Source organism: Tursiops truncatus, chromosome 17, assembly GCF_011762595.2.
Source record: "Tursiops truncatus isolate mTurTru1 chromosome 17, mTurTru1.mat.Y, whole genome shotgun sequence".
Taxonomy (NCBI): domain Eukaryota; kingdom Metazoa; phylum Chordata; class Mammalia; order Artiodactyla; family Delphinidae; genus Tursiops; species Tursiops truncatus.
In genome coordinates this window covers 41241696-41267677 of record NC_047050.1, presented here as the reverse complement: position 1 = coordinate 41267677, position 25982 = coordinate 41241696, and the positions used below count along the sequence as shown (strand labels likewise).

At 42.8% G+C, this 25982-nt stretch overlaps 1 protein-coding gene and 1 pseudogene across 6 annotated transcripts in view; both read right to left on the bottom strand.

Annotated features, from left to right (window-relative positions):
- Window positions 1-7289: 7289 nt before the first annotated feature.
- Window positions 7290-7397, bottom strand: LOC117308788 (small nucleolar RNA SNORA70; annotated as a pseudogene).
- A 279-nt stretch (window positions 7398-7676) lies between these two features.
- MATN2 (matrilin 2) overlaps window positions 7677-25982 on the bottom strand; it is a 155827-nt gene continuing 137521 nt past the window's right edge. For 3 of the 6 annotated variants that reach the window (XM_073794609.1, XM_033843212.2, XM_073794611.1), the window contains 9 exons: window positions 23079-23201; window positions 21693-21815; window positions 19364-19486; window positions 14887-15300; window positions 12039-12191; window positions 10919-10990; window positions 10501-10635; window positions 10006-10104; window positions 7677-8241 (listed from right to left, as the gene is read on the bottom strand). In XM_073794609.1, coding sequence (XP_073650710.1) covers window positions 8186-8241; window positions 10006-10104; window positions 10501-10635; window positions 10919-10990; window positions 12039-12191; window positions 14887-15300; window positions 19364-19486; window positions 21693-21815; window positions 23079-23201 — 1298 coding nt within the window. In that variant the 3' untranslated portion in view covers window positions 7677-8185. The remainder of the gene's footprint in view (window positions 8242-10005; window positions 10105-10500; window positions 10636-10918; window positions 10991-12038; window positions 12192-14886; window positions 15301-19363; window positions 19487-21692; window positions 21816-23078; window positions 23202-25982) is intronic. The other 3 variants (XM_073794608.1, XM_033843213.2, XM_073794610.1) reach the window with 2 other exon arrangements.

Genomic DNA, 25982 nt, shown 5'->3' with positions numbered 1-25982 from the left:
AGTTCCTCGTGTGTTTGGCGGAATTCACCTGTGAAGCTATCTGGTCCTGGACTTTTGTCTGTAGGCAATTCTTTTTTTTTTTAACAGGTTCTATTTCATGTCTAGTGATCAGTCTGTTCAATTTCTTTTTTTAATTTTTATTTATTTTATTTTTTTTTTGCGGTACACGGACCTCTCACTGTTGTGGCCTCTCCCGTCGCGGAGCACAGGCTCTGGACGTGCAGGCCCAGCGGCCATGGCCCACGGGCCCAGCGCTCCGCGGCATGTGGGGTCCTCCCGGCCCGGGGCACGAACCCGTGTCCCCTGCATTGGCAGGCAGACTCTCAACCACTGTGCCACCAGGGAAGCCCCAAATTTCTTTTTTTTTTAAATTTCATTGCTGTGTGCAGGCTTTCTGTAGTTGCAGTGAGCGATGGCTACTCTTCGTTGTGGTGCGTGGGCTTCTCATTGCAGTGTCTTCTCGTTGTAGAGCACAGGCTCTAGGTGCGTGGGCTTCAGTAGCTGTGGCTCATGGGCTCCAGAGTGCAGGCTCATTAGTTGTGGCACGGGCTTAGTTGCTCTGCGGCATGTGGGATCTTCCTGGACCAGGGCTTCGAACCCGTGTCCTCCACATTAGCAGGCAGATTCTTAACCACTGCGCCACTAGGGAATTCCCAATTTATTTATTCTCGATTCAGTTATGGTGGGCTGTATGTTTCCAGAAACTTGTTTGTTTCTTCCAGGTTGTCATATTTGTTGGCATATAATTCTTCATAGTATTCTCTCAGAGTGTTTTGTATTTCAGCCGTATCGGTTGCTATTTCTCTTTTTTCGTTGCTTATTATGTTTATTTGGGTCCTTTTCTTCTTGGTGAGCTTGGCCAGAGGTTTGTCAGTTTTTGTTTACCCTTTTAAAAAACTAGCTCTTGTTTTTATTTTTTTTTCTATTTTAAAAACATCCTTTATTTATCACCTCTATGATCTTTATTATTTCCTTCCTTCTGTCATCTTTAGGTTTTGTTTGGTCTTTTTCTAATTCTTTTAGGTGGTAGGTTAGGTTGTTTGAGATTTTTCTTGTTTTTTAAGGAAGGCCTATATCACTGTGAACTTCCCTCTAAGAACTGCTTTTGCTGCATTCCATACATTTTGTATGGTTGTGCTTTCATTGTCATTTGTCTCAAATTTTTTTTATTTATTAATTTATTTATGTCTGTGTTGGGTCTTTGTTGCTGTGCGGGCTCTCTCTCTAGTTGCGGCGGGCGGGGGCTCCACTGCGGCGGCCCCTCCCGTTGCAGAGCACGGGCTCTAGGTGCGCGGGCTCAGCAGTTGTGCCTCGCGGGTTCTAGAGTGCAGGCTCAGTAGTTGTGGCGCACAGGCTTAGTTGCTCTGCGGCATGTGGGATCTTCCCGGATCAGGGCTCGAACCTGTGTCCCCTGCATTGGCAGGCGGACTCTTAACCACTGCGCCACCAGGGACGTCCTGTCTCAAATTTTTAATTTCCTATTTGATTTCATCGTTGACCCATAGGTTTTTTAGTAGCGTGTTTAGTCTCCATGTAATAATTTTTTTCTCATTTCTATTTCTGTGGTTGATTTCCAGTTTCATGCCCTTGTGGTCAGAAAAGATACTCAATTTCTATAATCTTAAATTTGTTGAGGCTCATTTTGTGCCCTAATATGTGGTCAATCCTAGAGAATGTTCCAAGTGTCTTGAAAATAATGTGTATTCTGGTTTTCTTGGATATAATGTCCTGAAAGTATCAATTAAGTCTAAATGTTCTATTGTATCATTTAGCATCTCTGTTGACTTATTGATTTTCTGTTTAGAAGATCTGTCCATTGATGTGATTGGGTGCTAAAAGTCTCCTACTATTATTGTATTCCTTTCAGTTTCTCCCTTTATGTCTGTTAGTATTTGTTTTATGTATTTGGGTGCTCCTATGTTGGGTGCATATATGTTGACAAGTGTAATAACCTCTTCTTGTGTTGATTCTTTTATCATTATATGGTGTCTTTATGGTCTTTGTTTCAAAGTCTATTTTGTCTAATATGAGCATTGTGACCCCCCTCTTTCTAGTCATTTCCATTTGAGTGAAATATATTTTTGCATCCCCTCACTTTTCAGTCTGTGTCCTAAATTGGGTCTCTTGTAGGCAGCATATTGTAGCCTCTTTTTTTTTTATCCAGTCTGCCACTCTGTGTCTTTTGATTGGAGCATTTAGTCCATTGACATTTAAGGTAATTATCGATAGGTATGTATTTATGGCCATTTTAAGCCCTGTTTCCCAGTTGATTCTCTATTTCTTTTTTGTTTTTCCTTTTGTGGTTTGATGAGTTCATTTTATATTGTGCTTTTGTTCTCTTTTTAAAAAAAATTATTTTCAGCTGCGTTGGGTCTTCGTTGCTGCGCACTAGCTTTCTCTAGTGGCAGCAAGCGGGGACTACTCTTTGTTGCGGGGCATGGGCTTCTCATTGTGGTGGCTTCTGTTGCGGAGCACGGGCTCTAGGAGCGTGGGCTTCAGTAGTTGTGGCACGTGGGCTCAATAGTTGTGACTTGCGGGCTCTAGAGCACAGGCTCAGTAGTTGTGGCGCACGGGCTTAGTTGCTCCGCGGCATGTGGGATCTTCCCAGACCAGGGCTTGAACCTGTGTCCTCTGCGTTGGCAGGCGGATTCTTGACCACTGCACCACCAGGGAAGCCCTGTTCTCTTTTTGGTTTTTGTGAATCTCTTATATGTTTTTGATTTGTGGTTACCCTGTTTTTCAAGTATGTTAACCCCTTCCTTTACGTGCTTTAGACAATATTCATATATGCTCAGACACTTTCTAAAAAAAACCCTACATTTTCTTACTCTCCTCCACATTTCATGATTTTGAGGTCTTCTTTTACATCTTCATGTTTATCCTTTTGCTGTTCATTGTGGTTATTACTGCTTTGACAAAAATTTTTTTTTCTTTTAATCTGTATACTGGCTTATTTTCTCTTTCCTATAGCTTCTTGCTTCTTTTCTATTTAGAGAAGACCTTACAGTATTTCTTTTAGGATAGTATTTTTTTTTTTTTTGAGCATTTAAAAAAATATTTATTCAGCTGCACCAGGTCTTGGTTGCAGCATGCAAACTCTTCATTGCGGCATGTGGGATCTAGTTCCCTGACCAAAGGATCCAGCGCGGCCCCCTGCATTGGGAGCGAGTAGTCTTAGCCACTGGACCACCAGGGAAGTCCCTGGGATAGGTTTAGTATTGCTGTATTCTTTTAGTTTTTGCCTGTCAGAGAAATTCTTTCTCTCTCCTATTCTAAATGATAATCTTGCTGAGTAGAGTATCCTAGGTTGCATATTTTTCCCCTTTCAGGACTTAACTGAATATATCTTGCCACTCCCTTCAGGTCTGTAAGGTTTCTCTAGAGAAATCAGCAAGAGGGTTCCCTTGTGATTAACTCTTTGTTTTTCTCTTGCTGCCTTTAGAATCCTCTTTTTATCTTTAACTTTTGCCAGTTGAATTATAATATGTCTTGCTGTAGGTCTGTTTGGGTTCATCTTGTTTGGGACCCTCTGTACCTGGATATCCGTTTCCTTTCTAGGTTTGGGAGGTTTTTAGCCGTAAGTTCTTCAAATACATTTTCGATCCCCTTTTCTCTTTCTTCTCCTTTTGGAATTCCTATTATGCGTAGATTGGCACGCTTTATATTATCCCATAGGTCTCTTATATTGCTTTCTTTTTTTTTTTCATTTGGCTTTCTGACTGCTGTTCTGATTGGGTGATTTCTATTCTATCTTGGTTCTTCTGCACTATTCAATCTGCTGCTCACTGCCTTTAGCTCTCATCTCTGCAGATGAGTTTTCTAATTTTTCTTGGCTCCTCTTTAGAGTTTCTAGTTCCTTTTTACAGTAATCTGTATCTCTATTGATAGCCTTTCTTAATTCCTTCAGTATTTTCATTATCTATTTTTTTGAACTTGGTGTCTATCAGACTGAAGAGATCTGTTTGTTCTTTCAAAGGGGAGTTCTCTTGATATTTTAACTGGGGGTCATTCCTCTGCTTCATTTTACTTGTATTTCTCTTACTCTGAGTTTAGGAGAAACAGTTATCTATTGTGATCTTGGAGGGCTATGTAGGAGCATCCCTGTGTAGCCTGCGTGGGTTTAATATTTTTGGTGCGAGGGCTGTGTTTAGTATGGATGCCTGCCACCTCTTTCCTCAGTGTGTCCTTATCTCCTTGATAAGGGGGTGTGACTGGTGGTGTGACCAGCGCCTGCACCGGATGTTAAGTGGGGCCTTCTTTTTGCTCTTTGGTTGTTATAACCCTGTCAGGCACAGTATCTGCTCCCTAGTTGTTGGAGTAGAAGCCCCCAGATCCGTTTCTGAGTTGCGCTTCTGAGCTGCGGTGCGAGGTAGGTGGGATTGAAGTGCTCCCACTGGGAGGAGAGCCACTGAGTATTCCTCCGCCAGAGCTGTCTGCCTGGGAGTGCGCTCTGTTGTTAACCTGTCATCCTTTTGTGCGGGCTCACAGAGTACACTGTTGGCACTGCCATCTGTCCTGCCTCAACCGTAGGAGTGCTGGCAACTGGCTCGGGTACCCCTGAGGTGGTGTTTTCACAAGGCCACCAGCGCAGATCCACTGAAGTCAGGTCCCAGGACTGCAGTAGTCTCGCACCTGGACCCTCTGTGGAAGCTATGGAGGCAGCCCAGACCTGTCCCAGCCATGGGGACACCCGTTTATCAGTCCACGTCCCGTAGTGCTGAGTTTACAAAGCTGGAGGTGGAGGTGTAAACCCGCGTCTCACACAGCCCTGAGGAGAGGTTTAGCCCTGCTTCCTAAGTTGCACAGCCTCCAGCACCTGATCCCGGAGGCCGCTGGGGCAGTGGCTGGTACACAGAGGAAAGAGGCTGCCACACTGGGCCCTGCCCCCTCCTTCGTGCGCTGCTTAACAGTGGCGCTTTGCTTCTATGGTGGGCCTGGGCTTCTGTGTACACCTCTGCTTGCGGCCGTACCGCGCTCCAGCCCCTTTGGGCTGTCTCCACACGGCCAACCCCAATCCTCTCCCCAGGTCTGTTCTCTAAACCCAAGTTTCAGCACCCAGCCCCCACGTGTACCCACGGGCGCGGGCGTCTCACGCTGGGGAGCACGGAGAGGTGGCACGTGGTTGTGCTCCCATCTGAGCCGCTGATTCCTCTTCACAGCTCCTTCCCAGGGGCGCAGGTCCCATCCCGCTTCCCCCACCCCCGCCTCATCCTACACAGGTTCACGGGGAGATCTTTCTTGTCCTTTCAGGTGTTTAAGGTCTTCTGCTAGTGCTCAGTAGGTATTCTGTGAGAATACATACGTAGATGTATTTTTGGTGTATTTGTGGAGGTGAGTTCCATGTCCTTATACTCTGCCGTCTTTTAGAGCCCTGAGATAGTACTGTTTGACAGATGAGGAAATCAAGGCTTGGAAAGGTCACACAAATAATGAAACTGGAAAGCAAAACTTTTATACCTGAGATGTACACAGAGCAAAACAAGGAAAATGGAGAACTATTTCAAATTTTAGACAATATTCAAGTTAAATATTTTAGATTAATATGTAAATTTGATGGACTGGTTGGAGGTTTTGTCTCCCACGAAGGCATTTTCCTTCCCAAGTTGGAGAAAGTTGAAACATGTATTTAATAGCTAAAGTGTGTGGGAGTGGTGGCTGTGTGTTTGTGTGCACACAGTCTAGAGCCACTAGAGGGAGCCAGGACTCAACAGAAGACAGATTGGCGCCAGCTGGAAAATGCCGAAACTCTGACTACATCTCAAAAGGTAATGCCAACCCAAATCAGCACTTCTAATGAAAACCTGTTTTCAGGATCATTGGGAGGACTCAAATATGAATATAAACTGAAGGTTTAATACTTCGAATCACAACTCTTATGCTTGGAAAGAATTAGATGATTTCCAGATAGGATTGTAGCCCAGGAGATGTTCTTCCTAGTTTAGCACACTGCCCTTTGGGAGGAAATTTTGATGGGAACACTTGTCTTGAAGTATTTAAACATAAGCCTATTCAAGGTGTTTTGTTTGTAAAAGCATCATTTGGCCTCAAAAATACAGTAGGTTCCATAGGATGGATGTCATTGGGGGTGGGGGTCTTCATTTCTTAAAGAAGCTGCCACTTGTATTTTCTTGATCCTATAAGTGCCTTGAACTGATAGATTTGAAGTCTCCTTCGACTCTATCCCAATCCCCACTTCCTTGTTTTCCCAGGGACAACACCACTCTTGTGTGTATCCTTCTGGAACATATTTTGTACTTAAATGTACATATTTATGTATCTTTGAACAACTAGCAGTGTAGTTTGTTTTTTTTTTCATTTACCGAAATGGTATGCTAAACACAGTTTGCCATTGACTTTTTAAATTCATCTTTGTTTTTGAGTTTTACCATGTATACATGTAGACAATACGTTTCTTCTAATTTTTTATTTTTTCGTTTGTTTTTGGCTGCGTTGGGTCTTTGTTGCTGCGTGCGGGCTTTCTCTAGTCGAGGCGAGCGGGGGCTACTCTTCGTTGCTGTGCGCAGCCTTCTCGTCGTGGCTTCTCTTATTGCAGAGCACGGGCTCTAGGCATGCGGGCTTCAGTGGTGTGGCTCACGGGCTCTAGAGTGCAGGTTCAGTAGTTGTGGCGCACGGGCTTAGTTGCTCCACAGCATGTGGGATCTTCCCGGACCAGGGCTCGAACCTGTGTCCCCTGCATTGGCAGGCAGATTCTTAACCGCTGTGCCACCAGGGAAGCCCAATACATTTCTTTTAAATATTGCATAGTATTTCTGAGGTATGCCACAATTTATCAGTTCCCTCTCTGAAGATGATTCAGGTTATTTGTAATTTGTTAACTTTTATCAACTCGAGTAACATTCTTTTTCTTTTTGGACAAGAAAGTAGGATTTATTGGTGGGCATGAGTAAGGAGGGGACAGCGCCAAGGCTCTCATGCGTGCAGGGCCTGCCATTTGTCCAGAGAGCCACGATTAGGGATGTATTTGACCCCACAGGCCCCGGGATGAGCCAATTTTCTGCCACCATGTTTTCAAATTCATCTGCATTAAACTTAGTAAATCCCCACTTCTTGGAGATATAGATCTTCTGGCGGCCAGGGAACTTGAACTTGGCCTTGCGGAGTGTCTCAATCACATGTTCCTTGTTCTGCAGCTTGGTGCTGATGGACATTATGATTTGGCCAATGTGGACCCTGGCCACTGTGCCCTGGCGCTTTCCAAAGGTACCGTGCATACCTGTCTGGAGCCTAGATTGGCGACAGCATGCCAGTCATTAATTTACACTGGAAAGGGCTGTCTCCAACGTCCGTTAGGGCAACCCGTATAGGCAACAGGCTGCATACACTACCGAGGAGGCTAAAATCATCTAGTTAGATACCTGTAACTGCAGTAGCTAGAGTACAGAGTAGGGCTGCATTTTCAGTTTTACTAGGTGTTGATAGATTATACTCCAGAGGCTGCCCATTTGTGTTCTCACCAGCAGTGTACAAGAGCCCCCGTATTTTCACATCTTTACCAATGCTATAGTCAGACATGCTAACTTTTGCCAAGCTGATTGTTTTAACCTGCGTTTTCCTGATTCTCAGTGAGACTCAACATTTTTTTCATATGTGTTTCAGCCATTTCTCATGTATACATACCTTGCATTTAAAGTTAAACTTAGAATTTTACACAGTACCATTCTCTGAAGTGAATTTTAATATTGTATTAAAAAATGTAACTTGTTACACGATACATATGTTCTATGACTTTATGTATACATCCATATACATATATCAAGGTAAAGTCCAATACAAAAAAAAAAAATAGTTTTCCCATGGCCAGTGTTCTATGGAAGTAAGACTGTGCAAACTTTATTTTGGAGTCAAATAAGATTGCAACACTAAGGCAGAACAAGGCAAAAGCAAATGTGTCCACAGTATATTACAGAATATCTTGCATAGCTTATTTGTTCTCACTTGATAAACTCATTTTAGGATTCTGAAAGATTTTTTTTCTCAATGAATTTATACAAGTTAATGTGTACTTTTTGCCTTTGCTCTATAGCAAACCAGCTTTCTCAGTACTAGTTATGTTTTAGTTTACAACCTTACAGAATTAATGATAGCTTGAGCTTTTGGGGCTCTGAACTGTTTCACTGTAATCCTTGATACAATGACGTACAAATACATGTAGCATTTTGAATCTTCATCTGTATCTCAGGCGATTTTCCAGGGCTTCCATTCTCTGTGTCATTTCTTCTAGTAAATCTCAAATTAAGGAAGAGGAATCTGAATGGCCTATATTTATTTACATTCAAATCAACCTGATTTATCTACATAAGAATTTGTGTCCTGAAAAATCTAAGGCTTTTGGTTTTTTTTTTTCCCCATTTCTGTTAAGTATTTAAAAATTCTGACTTATAAGTTTATAGTAACTCATTAGCACGTGCTATCAAGACTATAAATCTGTATGGGGTTAAATACTCTTTTCTTTTTTTAACTTTAAAGCCAGATATTTCAGATTTTTCTTATTAAAAATTTTAATTCTACTCACACCCCTGTTGCTTATAAATTAATTTGCCATAGCACACCTCTTGAAGCCAAACTGATAATGTTGGGAATGAGGTGAAGAGAAGAAAACAAAAGGATTAGGCCTTGGAAAGTAAGATATGACATCAGAAGAGATGAAGAAAGATGGGGAGTTTTCACCAATGATGATAGGACCAAAGTGTAGCAGCCTTGAAGACTTCTGACCTATGCTCTTTTATTTTTTTTATAATTTTTTAGATTTTTTTTCTTTTTTTGGATGTGGACCATTTTTTAAATCTTTATTGAATTTGTTACAATATTGCTTCTGTTTTATGTTTTGGGTTTTTGGCAGCGAGGCATGTGGGATCCTAGCTCCCTGATCAGGGATTGAACCCGCACCCCTGCATTGGAAGGCAAAGTCTTAACCACTGGACTGCCAGGGAAGTCCCAACCTATTCTCTTTTCTATATAACTGCCTTATTCTCTTGTGAGGTAAACTCTCAGAGGTGGGCTGGGAAAAGGCAGAGCAGAGGAGCATTACAATAAACATTTGTCTTCCTTCCTGAAGCTTCTTAATACCCTCCACCTGCTCCCTCAATGGCAGAATGAGAGCCTGGATTCATCACCTGTATTAAACACTATCAGATTATTTTACTTTACTTTATGGAGCATATTTCCAGTTTTCAGAGAGGGAATGGCTGTATGCTGTTCTTTATTTTATAAACCCATTTGCACAGAAATAATTCAGAATTAAACCATTTCCCTTTAGACTAGTTGATGCATGTTGAGCTAGATATCAGGCAGCTTACTATAATTTTAAGTTCAGAGCAGTTGGCAGGGTGTGTTCAGTGTATAAAAGCACTGAGTCCTCATTTCTCCATTATCCCAAAGCATCCCTTTTATTTGTAATGTTTTAATGAATCATTGGATCCTGCTGTTCCCTTGGTAGAATGTTTCATCTTAGAGTGCTGATAAAAAAGATCTCTGCTGCCAAACAAAAAAACCCCCACCCCAGTCCTCTAAACCTACACACTGACCAGATGTGGCCGCAGTGTGGCTTGGGGCCAAAGGAAGGGTTTGGAGTTTAGGTAAAAGACTTTGAAACCTCTTCATTCTACATAAGTCTTTGCCTATACGCACTGTATCTTTAATGCACTTCAGATCTCGTATATAGCTTTCATTTCCTCCCAGCAGAGAAGGAGTTAAATAAGTCTTTTTTCTTTACCTTGCATACTGACTGGCAGACTGGCCTTACTGCTAAACCTCCTAGAACCAACCGCAGATAGCAGCTAAGTGCTTGACCTGTGCCAGAAGCTTGGCTTGCCCTTGGCTCTCAAGCACCTATCAGTCTGCTTAAGAAAAAGACTTTCTTGGAGTTCACTGTTCTTGACTTTGTGGAAATGACTTCATTTGATATATACCCATATATAGAATTTTTTGAAGTTGTGGTAATATTCTTTGCATTCCATACAGAAGCATAACATTAGAAAAGGATATAGCGCTGCGTTAATTTTCTTACTTCTTCATTTGCAAGGTTCTGGAACATTATAAGGTTTTCACATTTGCATTGATTGTGTTTTTCTGCCAAAGGACTTCCTAAGAAAGCAGATGGAAAGTGTTCAACTCCATAACCCACCAAACTTCCCAGACGCATAACAGTAGGACTGAATCAGCATATGAAGGAAACCATAATGAAAGAAATGTTCAGCTTTTTCCATGCAGCCACATCCAGTAAATACCAGGAAAGGGCTGTATGTGCTTCCAGTGCTAGAAGGGGCCTTTACTGTGGACTGCGGGAGGACTACTCTTAGTTTATTCTTTTAGTTCTCTTAATAAACTCTTAGTTTATTCTTTTAGTTCTCATTTTCCTTAAGTTCTTCTCTTTCCCCCACTCCTACTTCCTCCTTTCCTGTCCTCCCTTAAGCTGAGTTTGTTGGCAAATTGAGAGGCTGATAGCAAATTACCCTATAGTAATATTTTACTTGGAATTACCTGAGGATTTTGTCGAATGGAAAAGTTTTTGTGTAGACCGTGCAAGATTGTTTTCTTCAAACAGATATCTGTGTTGCACTGCAAAATTAGAACAGGAAAGTATGTCTCGGATATTTATGGTGACTGGCTCAGATTCTGTAAAGAGAAAGAAAACTGAAGTCAAACCTGTTTAACATGGCTGTGGTTATAATACAGCCATCAGCTGTCAGAGCAAGGTACTTGGTATTCCTAGAATGGGGTACATAGCTTTATTTTGGGACATACTATGGCAGAAAGACTGTCAGCAGAGAGGCTATTACCAACTATGGCTAAAAAAGTGTAAATGTTTCCTGTGTGATGGAACAACTTTTGTCTGTGGGGAAACCATGGTGTAAGTATCAACCAAAGATTCTAAAAATACGGCTTTTAAAAAATGTACCTGTTGGCTGGCGCGCCCTCTTTGGCAGTTCCCCTGCTGGGGAATCCCGTCTTCCACCAGAGTCTTCCAGAGCTGAGAGGTAAAAGATGACCAAAAGAGTGACAGTTGTCCACATGGGCGCATGTGTTCTTTAGGAAACTGGTCCCAGACCAACTCCTTACCTACCTGCCACCACCCAGGATGTTCTGGTTTGATTTGGTACCACCACCGATTCACAAAAGCACTTGGTTCCCCCGATAATCTAAGACCTTTCTAGGGCAGTTCTCTCTAGTAAGAGAAGCCTGGATCCCTTAAATGCATCTTAAGAATATCCCCAAAAAATGTTATGTCTAGAAGGTAGGGTGGGAAAAAAAATTAAGTTTGTCCAAGGGTTAAGTTGCAGTGGCAGCAGCTCCATTTGAGGTGTTTCAGCTTAAATGAAAGAGCTTAGAGGCAAAACTATCAAGTTGCATTAGAAATCTGAAAGGCCTTCCCTTCCTGGCCTCTTTCATCCCAGTGCTCTTTCCTGTGGAGGAATAAGACACATCACTTTGACTGGGATTTTACTGGCGACTGAAGCTGGGACAGAAGTAAAAGGAAAAATGGGCAGAACTGCTATATGCAAGGACACCCACACAATAGTGAGCTGGAGAAAAGCACGAGGGGCTCCTATACATAAGAAATTCTAAATTCTAAAGGGCAGTTTAATGTTCTGTAAACAGAAGTAGTCCATGCAAGAGGGCATTCTTTATATTTTCATCAGTGAGCTTGGAAGGACTACCATCCCTTTCCACTCTAGTTACAGGTATATCCCAAAATGTGCATCAGCTTTCCTGATTCATATAATGGTTTTTTCTAGTTACGTGTTCATCTCCATAGGGTTTTTGTGAGGATTAAGCATTTTGCCATGTGTCAGAACACTCATCACACTGCTCAGTACAGAGCAAGTGCTCAAGCAACGTTAGCTATTATTTTGTCTTCTCTCTCCCCTATTCCACTTTGTGCTTAGTGTTTCTGGGCATCACTGGCCCTGCCTACAAGGGAGGCACTTTTTTGAGCACTTTGAAGGAGTGGGTTGAGAATTTCTCATTCACATGTTGCTCTGTTTGCTAAGGTCTCTCCTAGACGTAAGCTATACTACCTTCACATATGCCTTTCCGTAGTTTATCACTTATCTCGCCCATCGTGCTGAAGTCTTCGGCATAGAAGAGATGCTCTTCTGTGGGCTCAGAGGCAATCTCTTGTAGTTCTTCCTCAATGGCTTTCCCTACCCCAACAGCATACATGGTTACACCTAAGGAACAGAGCAAGTTAAGAACAGGGTAGTTACACAGACATGGAAAACAGACTTTTATGGTTACCAAAGAGGAAAGGGGCGGGGAGGGATAAAATAGGAGCTTGGGATTAACAGATACACAACTATATATAAAATAGACAACAGGGTCCTACTGTACAGCACAGGGAACTATATTCAATACCTTATGATAACCTATAATGGAAAAGAATCTGAAAAAGAATAATATATCTGTGTGATTATATATATGTGATATATATATAATCTGAATCACTTTGCTGTATACCTGAAACTAACACAACATTGTAAACCAACTTTACTTAAATTAAAAAAAAAAGAACACAGTAGTTAGAGTTGTATTCCCAGGATCTGGAAGTTGTGTGTACTGCACCCACAGCCAGCTGGATATTAATAAGTGGTGTGATTTGAGGGGTCCATGTCAACCTCCCTTTACTTTTGCATCATTTTTATTTTGGCCTTGTGAGCAAAAGACAGGGATCCAAGCGAGAGGAAGGTGAGGCATGAAGGAGGTTGGGGAGCTAGACCACCAACCTGTTGCTCAGCTCTGGACAAGGTCATTAACAAATCTTCAACTTTTCCCTGAATTAGCCTTGTGGTAAAGTAGAAAAGAGCACTACCTTATGGCTTACTAAATGAGAATCTTCTGGGAGAATTCTAAGAAACAGGTCAGTTTATGACCTTGTAACCTAGGTTCTACTTCTCAGAGGTACAGATAGGAACTTTAAGTGACCTGTGGCCAAGTGAAGCTGTATTCTGCCCACCCATCTTGGGAGGACAAAGCCTTGTGAGGAGGTGCTAAGCTGAAAAGGAGAATCTGCAGACCAATGGAAATCCCGTAAGTCAGAAAAAAGAACAAACCCAAGCATCAACCTTAGATTTCAAGAGGCATATGAGATTGTTCCAAAAGCTTTTCTAAACAAAATGAATCATTAGACTCCCTTCCCCAATATCCTCTTCAACTGAAAGTAAAACATAATAAGAACCTAAGTTCTGCTTGATTTTCAACATTTTTCAGCAGGTATCTTATTCTGGCTAATTCATTAGACTAGATTTTTTTAAAAAAAAACAGACATAAAAATGGCTCTTTAAAAGCCAAAGGGCAAGAGTTGGCCTTGTTCTAAAGTCTGTGTCAGGTCAACAGCCAAGTTCAGCATATTTGTCTGAGAGCCCAGTGACTTTATGCACAGCTTCCTAAAAAGGATAACTACTATTTTAAGATTGTGTTAGCTATACGTAGGAGTAATTAAATTCGTTAGAGGATGTCACTTCAGATAAATCTTGTTGATTCAACAACCAAGTAAACATGTTTCTTCCACCACCTGTCTTTGGAGGATTCGTGGAAATTTGGGTAAGAGTAAGGTAGATTGGCTTCAATGAGACAAATAAAAGGGTTGACAACTGATTTTGGAGACAGGGTGCTTTCCCCTATACATTTTAAGAATGCAGATGAGAGGGGCCTGTGGGTTTGACATAGGCTCAGGTAAGCTAGTCTAGAAGCAGGGGAACTGCGTGTGAGCAGCCAGTTTTAAAATCCACCCAGATGATTCAGGCAGGACACTTTGTGGCTCCTACTCTATTGGGTTCAGAAAAAAAGAGTGACGTAAGCAATATCAATAAAACGGCCTCCTCTGTGAAGAGAGTGACTGAATGTTGAGGTGAACCAGCCTTTCTGTGAGCAGGAACGGAGTTCACCAGTGCTATTGCCAGCACTTTCACCCTTTGTTCACTCACTCAGCAAGGACTGGTCACACATGTACTGTGTTCCATGCCTGATGGAGGCACTGAGTCCATAAAGTCTTGAATGGAGCCCTGGTTGGTACATATCCTTTCCCGCTTACAGGACCTGCTGCAGCCATGTGCCCACGACAAGTTCTTAAAGAAAGCAGCTTTCAAGCAAACTGCTTCACAACCTCAAGGTTTCTCATCTCCCCAAGGAATCCAGACACTTTCCCTCAAGCTCTCTCCACCAACCATCATAGCTTTTGGGTTTCCTTTCGTCAAGAGCCATATTCCCCCGCCACACTTGACATCTAGACACAAATGAAGTAACCTCAAGTCCCCCTGCATTATACATGGAGTCAGACAAACCTCAGAGAAGAGGCTGAGCTCTACTGAGCAACAAGAGTTTAGGGTCACGATCTTGTCTGACATTTTGATTTTCTCGAAAGTTAACTTTTGCCTCCTGCAAACACAAGAGTATTCGCTGTCCTAAGGCCACTGCACTCCCAGAGTGTTCACTGGAAGCATTGCTTAAAAAAGGAAAAAAAACTATTGGTAAGCGTTCCTCCTACCAGGAGTCAATTTTTATCAAGCTCTTCAGGTGATTCTAAAGCAACCAGACCAGTGTCTGGGAACTGTTGTGTATTTCTCTGGTTAAATAGCACGTGCAGGATTGATTCTCTGCTCTGGCGGTCACACCCTGGCTAGTAAATCACAGTAGATGATTACTCAGGTATAGTCCGCAAGATTTTCGTATCCTTCCCGAGTCCTTTAACTCCTGTGGGGTGCCTTTAAGGCCACTAGGTGGCAGTTTAGTAAAGGTGTGTAACAGTGGGGACAGGAAGCCTTTCTGTTCGCTCAAAGAATCTCACTCCTGTGGCCCCATGTGAACACCAAGTGAGTTTAAGAAACCCGAACCTTGAGTGGTGTAAACCACACCTCCATCCCATATTACCATTGGCCTGGGCTTTACTGGCCCACTCGGAGACATCATCCTGAGCCCGTCCATCTGTTAACACGATGGCCACTCTGGGCACCCGTGCGGAGAGCGGCCTGGCCCCTTCTACTTGGGTAAAACTTCTCTCAAACATGTGTTTCAGAGCCAGTCCGGTCATAGAGCCCTTGCCCATGTATTTCATGTGGGCCACAGCTTTTTTCATGTCTTTGGCCGAGCTGAAGTTTCTCAGTGTAAACTCTGTGCGGACCTGCGTGGAATACTGGAGCAGCCCCACTCGAGCGGCTTTTGGGGAAATTGCCAAGGAATCTATAATTCCAGTGACAAACTGCTTCACAATCTCAAAATTCTCTTCTCCGAGGCTCTTGGATCCGTCGATCACAAAGACCAGGTCAACTGGGCCTTCAGTGCATCCTACAGGAATGAAAGGAAAGTTGAGCTAGTTAAATGATAAAAATCACTTATGCACAAGAGAAGAAAACTGGGCTTCCCTGGTGGCGCGGTGGTTGAGAGTCCGCCTGCCGATGCAGGGGACACGGGTTCGTGCCGCGGAGCTGCTAGGCCCATGAGCCATGGCCGCTGAGCCTGCACGTCCGGAGCCTGTGCTCCGCAACGGGAGAGGTCACATCAGTGAGAGGCCCACGTACCGCAAAAAAAACAAAAAACTCTGCTTCCACTGGAGGTATAACCATTTGGGAGAGCCACCTTTATTCTTTACATAATACACAGGACAGACAAAGGGTAGGGAGAGTAACGAGCAACAATAATGCTCAGAATTGCCTTTATATGCGGCTTGTCAAATTGTTAAAATTGTATTTTCCACAAGCAAAAACACAGCCGATGTACAAATTGGAAACCAGGTCCACACTGTACCCTGGGTCACCGGCAGCCAGGTCTGGGAGGGACTGTGTGTACAGTACTCTGAAGGGTCTGACAGCACCCAAAAGATTCCAATAACTTTACTCCAGGCGGGTGATATCACCCCGGTGCTGGCATCTGACAGACAACGGACTTGGAAAGTCTTCCAGTTCAGCTCGGCCATCACCTCTTCCAGGGAGATCTCCTAGTAACCCAGCTTGTCTCAGTTACTCTCTGTGTAGCCCTAACACTACTAATTTAGTGGACAAAGAATTGTTTATTGAGCACCTGCTTTGTGTAAGGCAGTCAGTGCAGTAGGATTGCAACAGTGACCAAAGCAAAATCCCTGACACCACGTTGCTTATAGTCCAGTGTACTCTGTGCAGTGCTCCACACTGTACAACAGCTAGTTAATTATGTGTCAGTTTCCTCCTCTAGTCTGCCAGTTCCTCCTCAGCAGGAGCCATTTCTCATTAATTTCTGTACCTCCAATACCTGGCACACAAGAGTTGTTAAATAAATGCTTGCTGACAGAATAAACGAAGGAGGTGGTGTCCATTGGGTAGCACACCCCTAAGTATCCTATTGACCTTTTCTTTTTTTTTTTGGCCAAGCCACACAGCCTGTGGGATCCTAGCTCCCCAACCAGGGACCGAATCTGGGCCCTCGGCGAACCTGGGCCCTCGGCAGTGAAAGCACGGAGTCCCAACCACTGGACCGCCAGGGAATTCCCCCCTATTGACCTTTTAAAGTTTTAAACTGAATTATCACTGTGAATTCTTTATCTATATGGAAGTTTTCCAGGCAACTCAGATGGGTGACAGTAAAAGCTTTATGCAAATACGTAAGCAAACTGGGTGTAGAGAGATTTTTTTGTTATTTAGGGCTGCATAAGAAAAATTTACAGATCCCAAATGAATGATCTCATTTCAAACAGTCTACAGTACGCAATATACATTCTCTTTTAGATTATCAAGCAGCTGTCTAATATTTGAAAATGAAGCACAGCAACATTAGGAAGTAAAGACACACATGCAAAAATATTTCTATACCTGGGCTTAACTAACATGCTAATGTAATTGTGTGTGTGTGTGTGTGTGTGTGTGTGTGTGTTGGAAGAGTTGGGTTCCTCTCTTTCTTCATTAAGTGCTTATCCTCTTTACCCAACCTATTGATCTGTTATTAATGAAAGAGGAAAAGGCCAATTCAGAGCTTCATTTACATTCATAGCCTGAATCTCAAGGACTGTGCACGTGGCTCTCCAGCAGATTTCAGAAATAGTGAAATAATTTTCCAGCAGTGAATCTGTTTTCTCTTCTTCCCCATATACTCTTTTCTTACAGAATGAAACCAACACCTGCAGCCTCCATGCATAGAGGCGTGTAGAAGGCTTCGCCAGGAAACAAGAATCCTAGGTCGAGTGGAAGAGCATCAGGGTGAGAGGTGCCAGACTCTCACTTTTAGATCCAGGGAGAATGACAGTCCCTCTTGCTGGCTACTTGTTTGCAGGAAGGTCACTCAGCTTTCCTTGGATGTTTTCTTTGGGTAGTTAAGTCAATGAGACTGGAACGGAGCAGCGTTTTGCCTTCTGAACTTAATTTTCACAGAGTTCCAGAATTTCAGGGTTGGACAAGACCTTTAAAAGCCACTGGTCCAGCCGCCCCTGTTGCTCACATCTTTACTGCATCCCTACCCAGTAGCCATTCATTCAGCCTGGACCTGAACACCTCTCCTGATGAGGAACTCATCACTTCACCACTGAAGCCCCATCTGTAGACAGCTCTGCTGTTGATGATTACATTTGTAGCTATCATTTGTCGAGCAATTGGAATGTGCCAGCACTGGGCTAAACACCTTTAAATACATATCATGTATTCCTCATGATGATTCTGTGAGGTATTATCTTCATATTATACGAAGAAACTGAGACTCAAGTTAAATAATTTCTCCAAGAGCCTTTAGCTCTCTGGTTCATATTACATGAAGAAACTGAGACTCAAGTTAAATAATTTCTCCAAGGTCACACAAATGTATGAATAGGGTGTTCAAATCCAGGTCTGTCGAAGCTCATGATCTTAACTAATTAATCACACAGCTTCTCTGAGACAAAGTGTCTTTGTCCTCACTCAGCTGTAGCTTCTCCCCAATGGCCTTTCTTTCCCTGGGGCTTGGGGGGGAGTGTCATATAAATAATGGGTGAGGAGATTGTCAGTTTGGTATTTGAAAGGTACCTCAAGTCTTTTTTTCTACATAGATCTTCCTTTATTTTTCACTTGACATCATATTGAACTTCCCCACCATGATGCTTTCTAAATCTTGTCTCTATCCTTTTTCTTTATTTTTTTTCTAAAAAAAAATATTACATGCACATGGAACAAAGTTCAAACACTACAAAGGGTATCTATATCTATATATCTCCATCTCTATCTACCTATATAGCTATGTCTATATTGAGAGAGAGAATATAGGTTAGAGAGAGACTTTTGCAAAATACATCAATGGTAACATACTATAAAAACCACGCAGCACCATGCTTTTTTCACCTAAAATATCTTGGGGATACATCTAGAGCTGCTTCGTTCCTTTTAACAGCTGTATAGTATTCTATTGTATAGATGTACCATTATTTATTTAATCAGTATCTTATGGATAGACATTTACCTTATTTCCCATTTTTGCTACTGCAAATAACGCTGCACAAAATATCCCTTTAAATATGGCTATGTGTTCTTATGTGATAAGAACACATGCACTTATCTGTGGGATAAACTCCTAGAACTGGAACTGCCTTTAAAATATCACCAAATTGCCCTCCTAAAAGTTGTACCAATTCAGATGCCTAGTGATAAATTTACAATTGCCTATTACAACATACCATTGCTGGAGACTTCCCTGGTGGTCCAGTGGCTAAAGTCTCCACGCTCCCAATGGAGGGGCCTAAGTTTGATACCTGGTCAGGGAACTAGATCCCACATGACACAACTAAGAGTTCACGTGCTGCAACTAAGTGTTCGTGTGCCGCAACTAAAAGATCCCACACGTGGCAATGAAGATCCTGCGTGCTGCAACTAAGACCCAGCGCAGCCAAAAAAAAAAAAAAAATATATATATATATATATACACACACACACACACCATTGCCAATATAAGGAATCATCAAACTTTTTGAACTCTGATAACAGGTAAAAAAATGTATGGTAGCTTTAATCTCTCACTGTACATTTTCCCTTTTTTTTCTTTTATGGCTTTTATGTTTCATGTCATGTTTAGAAAATTCTTCTCTACTCTGAGATGATAAAATAACTCAAAATTTTTTCTGCTACTTTAGAGGTATTATTTTTTAAGTTTAAAAGCACAAGTCTTACCTCCCTCATTCCAGATATTCTTATTCAGCTAGGCTCATTCTAGCCTCTTAGCTGATAGTGAACTTACTGTTAACTAAAACCATAAGTTTTTTCATAGGTGCAGTTAAGCTCTCTCTTCCCCATTCTGTATCTATGCATACACATTTATATCTATGGTAGAAGCAGAGGTGAGGGATTTATTTCCTGCAAATACTCCAAAAAGCAGTTGCTCCCAAACCAAATTAAGGCAAAAAAACCAAGTTGAGATCACTTACTCTTGCACCGTCTTCCATCCTCAGCTAGAATAAATCCCTTTGAGCATTTGCAGATGTAAGAACTGCCACGATTAACACAAATGTGTTCACAGCCGTGGTGGGTTGATTTGCAGACATCCTTCCCTGAGGGTAATGAAGGAAGTTAAGCAACCTCATCAATGTAGAAATGAGCTGGATTGAACAGTCATGTCAGGACAGATCACAGAAATAATCCATTAAAAAAAATCTCTATTCAAACTTCCTCTATAACATCCCCCCTTTCAGTCTAATACTCAGGATAGGGCATGGTAAAGGAAACCTCTCAGAAAGCTCTAGCTCCCATGAAACTGCGTGGTCAGATGGGTGATCAGGTGTCCTGGATTTATTGTTAATTTTTAGAATTGTTCGATGTGCTTTGAGTTTTGGTTTTCCCAAGCTACTGAATTTTCCCCATAGACATCCCAAACGCTTCAGTTTTAATTGTCTGATGAACATTTCTCATGTCTGAGATACTTTAAACTCTCCAGAGTAGTTACAGCCTTTTAATCTTCACAACATCCTGTGGAAAGAGGAGGGCAGGGATAATTATACCCAAGGTATAAATGAAGAAACGAAGTTTCACAGAGTTGCCCAAGGTCGTACAACCAGTTGATGACACAGCTGAAGCAGGATGTGTCCTGAGTAGTCCTCCTCCACGGCATGAAAGCCTTTGGCTCTCTGGTTCTTTTCGGTCATTAGCTCCCTAAAAGGAGAAGCTTCCTACAAAATTGCAATCAGTGACTACAGATCCCTCTGGAAGTGGGAATGGTGGGATTTGATTTAGCAATCAAATTTCACAGGAAGAAGTTGTGCCTTGTGTACAATTGTGTACAAATAGCTCAACTTATTGAGCAAAAAATACATTGAATAAAGAAATGATGCACACGTGTGCCCATGCTTACAGAAAGAGAAGCATGAACAAATGGCTCAGGCAGACATAATGGGCAGAACTGCAGCCATGGGCTCCGTAGAAGGACACCCCCTCGTGAAGGCAAAACATAGGCTAGTGTAGGGAGCCCTGCAGAGTCAGGCCACGGACCCACAGGCATCCCAGGAATCGGTTTTTCAGACAGAACTTCTCACTAACAGTAGAAGCCCCTCTTCCTGGCAGAAGAATGAGGAATGAGCTCTCCCCAACCCCACTAAGGTTGACCTGTGGAGGCCCCCAGTTATTTCGGGTATCCATGAGGATATTCCCCCAAATCAACCTCAACAGCGATTGAATTTTTTTTTTTAACTAAAAAAAAAGAATATTCTGCCCACCGGAGCAGAGTATCACAAAAGCAAGTAGACAGTGTCAAGATCACCCAAAGTAGGGATTAACAGCTCAGAATCTCACAGTGGAGGAAAAATCCCCACCCTGTTCTTGTCTACTGCCCACCTCACTGAGCTCGGCCAACCCTGTCTCTTCTGTTGGGGGCTGTGATGGTTAACTTGATGTGTCAGCTTGTCTAGGCTATGGTGCCCAGTTGTTGCGTCAAACACCAGTCTAGATGTTGCTGTGAAGGTATTTTTTTTAGATGAGATTAACATTTAAATCAGGAGACTTTGAGTAAAGCAGATTATCCTCCATATTGTGGGTGGACCTTATCTTGAAGACCTTTAGAGAAAAAAAGACTGAATTCCCCAAAAGGAAGAGGGAATTCTGCTTCCAGACTGCCTTTGGATTACAGCTGCAACATCGGTTCTTCCCTGGGTCTCCAGCCTGCCAGCCTGCCCTACAGATTCCCTGTCTATTTATCGATCTATACACACACACACACACACACATTTTACTGGTTCTCTGGAGAACCCTGACCAATATACCTTCTAAGTAAACTCTCAGAAAATCTGTTTTGAGTGACCTACAGAAGCAAATGATAGAATGGATAAACAAGACTCACAGAAAATCCTTTCGGCCCTTCTCGCACCTTCTGCCCTTACTTATAAGGTTTTCCAAGAAGAAATAGCACTATAACTGTTCTTTGATCCTTATAGAGATTGCTGGCAGAGATTCTAATCCCATCCAATGGCTAGCCAGGCACCGTGCTAGGCTCTGAGCACCCACACAACTCTTGTGGAAAGGGCCTATAGCTGGGAGAAAGTGAAAAGCAGCGAAAAGCCTGACAACTCAGGATCTTGACTGAGAAATTCTTGAAGAACTAAGGGTCTATTGTACTGATCACTAGCACAACAGTTTCAGAGCACCCAAGGCAGGAACTCAACAATAGTGACACTGATTATAAAGGAAGACTTTCAGTGCTTAATGAAGTTCTCCAACTGTCCAAGACCCACAGATGGAAAAGTCCACCTCCACCTTGAAGCCACTTACTTCTGCAGTGTTTCCCATCCTCAGCAAGTCGGAATCCCTCCAAGCACTTGCAGATGTACGACTCATCACTGTTCACACAAATGTGTTCACAGCCGTGGTCTACTGCTTGGCAGATATCTTTCCCTGTGGATAGCAGAGCAAGTTAAATGTTACCAACATCAATTTTCCCTGGGCTTCACCTGGGAATTTCCATCCATCTCAGCCCCTGGACTCCAGGGCCCCCTGAGCTCAGTGATCCGTGGGGAGGAAGGTAAAACTGAGGATGACCTTCAGCGGCTCCAATGCGGGCTCACTCTCCCAACTTCCTCACTATCACCGCCACCGTCACTCACCAGCACCTACTTCAGTGTCTCATAAATATGCAGTCCATCATCAGCTTTCTGCAGATGCAGTTTGTGATATCAGAAAGGAAACACTGTTGGTACGATTACTTAGGAGATTCAACCTCAATTTAGATTAGTGGCACTGAAATCTAATTTTGGCTTTTTCCCTGACATATGACTTTGGAGAATGACTTAACCTTACCTTTCCTTTCTGAAAAATGAGAAAAATACTTTCAGTTACCCATCTTTTCTTCACATGTGAAATATGAGTTGTTCTTTGTAAAGTACTTTTGAGCAGCTTAAGAAAAAGACGACTGATAGGGGTGGGAATCATTTGCTCAGGGTTACACACTCCCCTTTGACTATATAGAGACGTGTCTTGGCCCCATCTAAGAGGCCTTGCTTTCTGAGACGTAGAATGGCCTCACCATAAGGTGGTCTCTAAGAGGGATTTGTGCCACCAGAAACAACAACAACAATACTATTAAAGATAAAGAAACAGAGGCTCAGAGAAGTTAAGCAACTTGCCCAGCTAATAAATGGCAGAGCTAGAAGCTGATAGAATACTGGATTTCAGACTGTACATCTTTCCAGTAGAGCACACTGCCAACCTGTCGTTTCTTTCCACAGGGCATAAATGAACATCTTCAGTTGTAGCTCTGGCACTGACCTTTTTCATTTGTCCATTTGTTTGTTTTCTTTTTAATAGACTTTATTATTTAGGACAGTTTTAGATCTACAGAAGAACTGAAGATAGTACAGAGAGGTCCTATAAACCCCATACCCAGTTTCCACTATTATTAACATATTATACTAGTGTGACACGTTTGTTAACAATTAATAGACCATTACTGATACAGTAATATCAACCAAAGTCCATAGCTTATTTATATTTCCTTAGTTTTTAAGCCAAAGTCATGTTTTTCTGATCCAGGATCCCACATTACATTTAGTGGTCTTGTGGCATTGGTTTTTGAGAGTAACTGATACACAGAGATCAGGACGGTGGATTTCATGCAGAGGTCAGATACAGTAATGTGAGCCCACTCCAATAAAAACTTACTTCTGCAGGTTTTCCTATCTTCACGGAGTATATACCCTTCAAAGCACTGGCACACAAAAGAGCCTCCACTGCTTACACACGAATGTTCACAACCATGGTTCCCCAAAGCACAAGAGTCCAATTCTGACAATCCAATTGGAATTAGAGAAAGAGAAAAAGGAAATGATTCATACATTAGCTACTTATTCAATCTTATAAGACATTTCAGACACCTTAAATGAAAGCAGTACTTTATCCCACAGGGCACATTTCAAAATAGAAAGCATGTCTATGAGCAAAAATTCTTAATATATAAAGAGCACATAAAATAAAACAATATGATCATCTCCATAGGAAAAATGAACAAAAGACATGGAAAGAAAAGTTACAAGAGAGATAAAAATGGCCTATAAATATTGGAAAATAAGTTCCACATCATTGATTATCATATAACTGTAATGTCAGCTTATCTACATATCTGCTTATGTATGCATGTAGGTGTCCTACTTTGGTCATCCATCCATCCAGTCATTCATTCATTTGTTCACTGAGTTGTGGAATATTTCATGAGTCCCTTCTCTCTGAGTCAGGTACTCTTCTAGGGTCTGGGGACATAACAATGAATAAAACCAAGTTTCTGCTTCTGTGAAGTTTACATTTGGTGGCAAGGGTGGGAGGAAAGAGGGGGCAAGACAAACAACAGACAAACAAATATATATGTTAGATGGGGAAGGTGCTATGGAGAAAAGCAGGATAAGGGGGATGGAGAGTGCCCGCTGGTTTGGGGCATAGGGAGGGCTTGTTATTTTACATGCTGCAGTCAGAGAAGGTGACGCTGAGCAGAGCCCTGAAGAAAGGGATGAGTGAATATGTAGTGTTTGGAAAGAACAGCACCCAAGGAGAACAGCATCTGCAAATGGCAGTGGTAGGAGTGGGTGTGGCACGTTTCAGGAAAGGTAAGGAGACCAGGGGGCCAGGCAAGTGATAAGCCGGGATAGACCACGTGGGAGTCACAGGCAGTGGTTGCATCTAAGTAAGAAGGGGTCACTGGATGGTTCTGAGCAGTGGAGAGACATGAACTGACTTTATTTTTAAAGGACTACTGTGCACAGAATGGGGCACAGGTAAGGCTGGAGCACGGAGAGCTGGAAGAAACCCAGTGCACTGATTCTGGTGGCCCAGACAGGCTGGTGAGAGGGGTCAGACTGTGCCTGTACTTTGAAGGTAGAGCCTACAAGCTTTGCTGATGGATTGATATAAAGAGTTTATCTTCATATGGATATGACAGAAGAGTCACAGGTGACTCTGAGGTTACAGGACTGAGCAACTGCAGAAGGGCACTGCCGTCCATGTGGCTGGGGCAGCTTCTGCGGGAGCAGGTTTGTGAACCTGTGAAAACCAGGCTGATAGTTAAAAACCCATTACTGAGGATAGGTGGGAAGTGATTTTTTATAAGAACCAGACATAATTCTGAGAGTCAACGCTATCGTTTCAGATCGAGGAGAATTTCTACAATGGATATGACTTGAGGTTACTAAATAAATGCTCCAAAGTGCATAATCACTTTCACAGTCTGGCACAGACCATACGCTTTTTTCTGAGACATTTTTGCAGTATTTCTTTTGGAAGGGAGTCCTGAGAACCACCCTATGCGTTAATTAAAGCAGCTGTTGTTGTTCTCATTTACCAGCTAGGGAAACTGCAGTTTGGGAAGATTAGTGGCTTGCCAACATCAAATGCTAATAAGTGATAGCACCAGATTAAACATGTAATCTTCTGATAATAAATCCCTAGCTAAATAAATGTTTTCCCTAGCTACACTGCGTTGCTATATTGTAAAGTAAGCTTCCAAACATTAAGGGAATTGTGCTTGTCTTCGTTTGGGCAGAAGTGCTGCCAAAATCGTTGTTCAGTGGGAAGGCATTATATCAACTAACAGTATAACTGCAGAGGAGAGTCAAAGCAGAGCTGTCCCTTCCTCTTTGCTCTGAACATGACTTACTTCTCTGGGCACAATCTAGACTCATTATTAATGCAGAACATCACCCGATGGCTTGGGGTAATCCCTCACATAGTGTTGAGTGGAAATGCAGTTGAGTGATCCATAATACAGACAGCTGGCTGGCTGTGGAGGCGAGCACTTTTTTCCTCACCATGAATTTAGATTAAGAAGACTCCATTTTCCAATGCAATAAAATAGCTATACATAACTCTTTCAGTCCAGTCTTGCCAAAGCCATAATCCAGACAGACCCCCATGACCACACCCCTTCTTTTTTTTTTTTATAAAATTATTTATTTATTTATATTTTTGGCTGCGTTGGGTCTTCGTTGCTGCACGCGGGCTTCTCTTGCTGTGGAGCACAGGCTCTAGGTGCGCGGCTTCAGTAGTTGTGGCTCGTGGGCTCTAGAGTGCGGGCTCAGTAGTTGTGGCGCACGGGCTTAGCTGCTCCGTGGGATCTTCCTGGACCAGGGCTCGAACCCGTATCCCCTGCACTGGCAGGCGGATTCTTAACCGCTGCGCCACCACGGAAGCCCACACCCCTTGTTTCTGGAGCTTCCCCCGTGCCCTGTCCTGTCCCCATAGCTCCATCTCAGGCTGCGATTTTGAAGAGTAATTGTCTCGGTGCAGGGACCCTGAAAGGTCATCGTCCCCCAGCTTCTCCCACGCCGAGCCATGGTGGTCTGAGCCTGTACGAGGCAGAGTGGCACTGCTATCCTTTATCAGGAGCCTGCTGAGCCTGAAGCCCCTGTTCTCAGGGGGCGTATTCACTCTTGCTGCAGACTATCCCAGGAGCTCCCGGCCCAGCTTCTGAGCTCTCCTGGGCTTTTGTACTAATAGCTGTTTGGCAGTTTTGTTGTGTGCCTGCTTTAAAAGCATGTAGAGAGTTTGGGCTTTTAACCTTTCCCCTCCTCACCCGCTTAG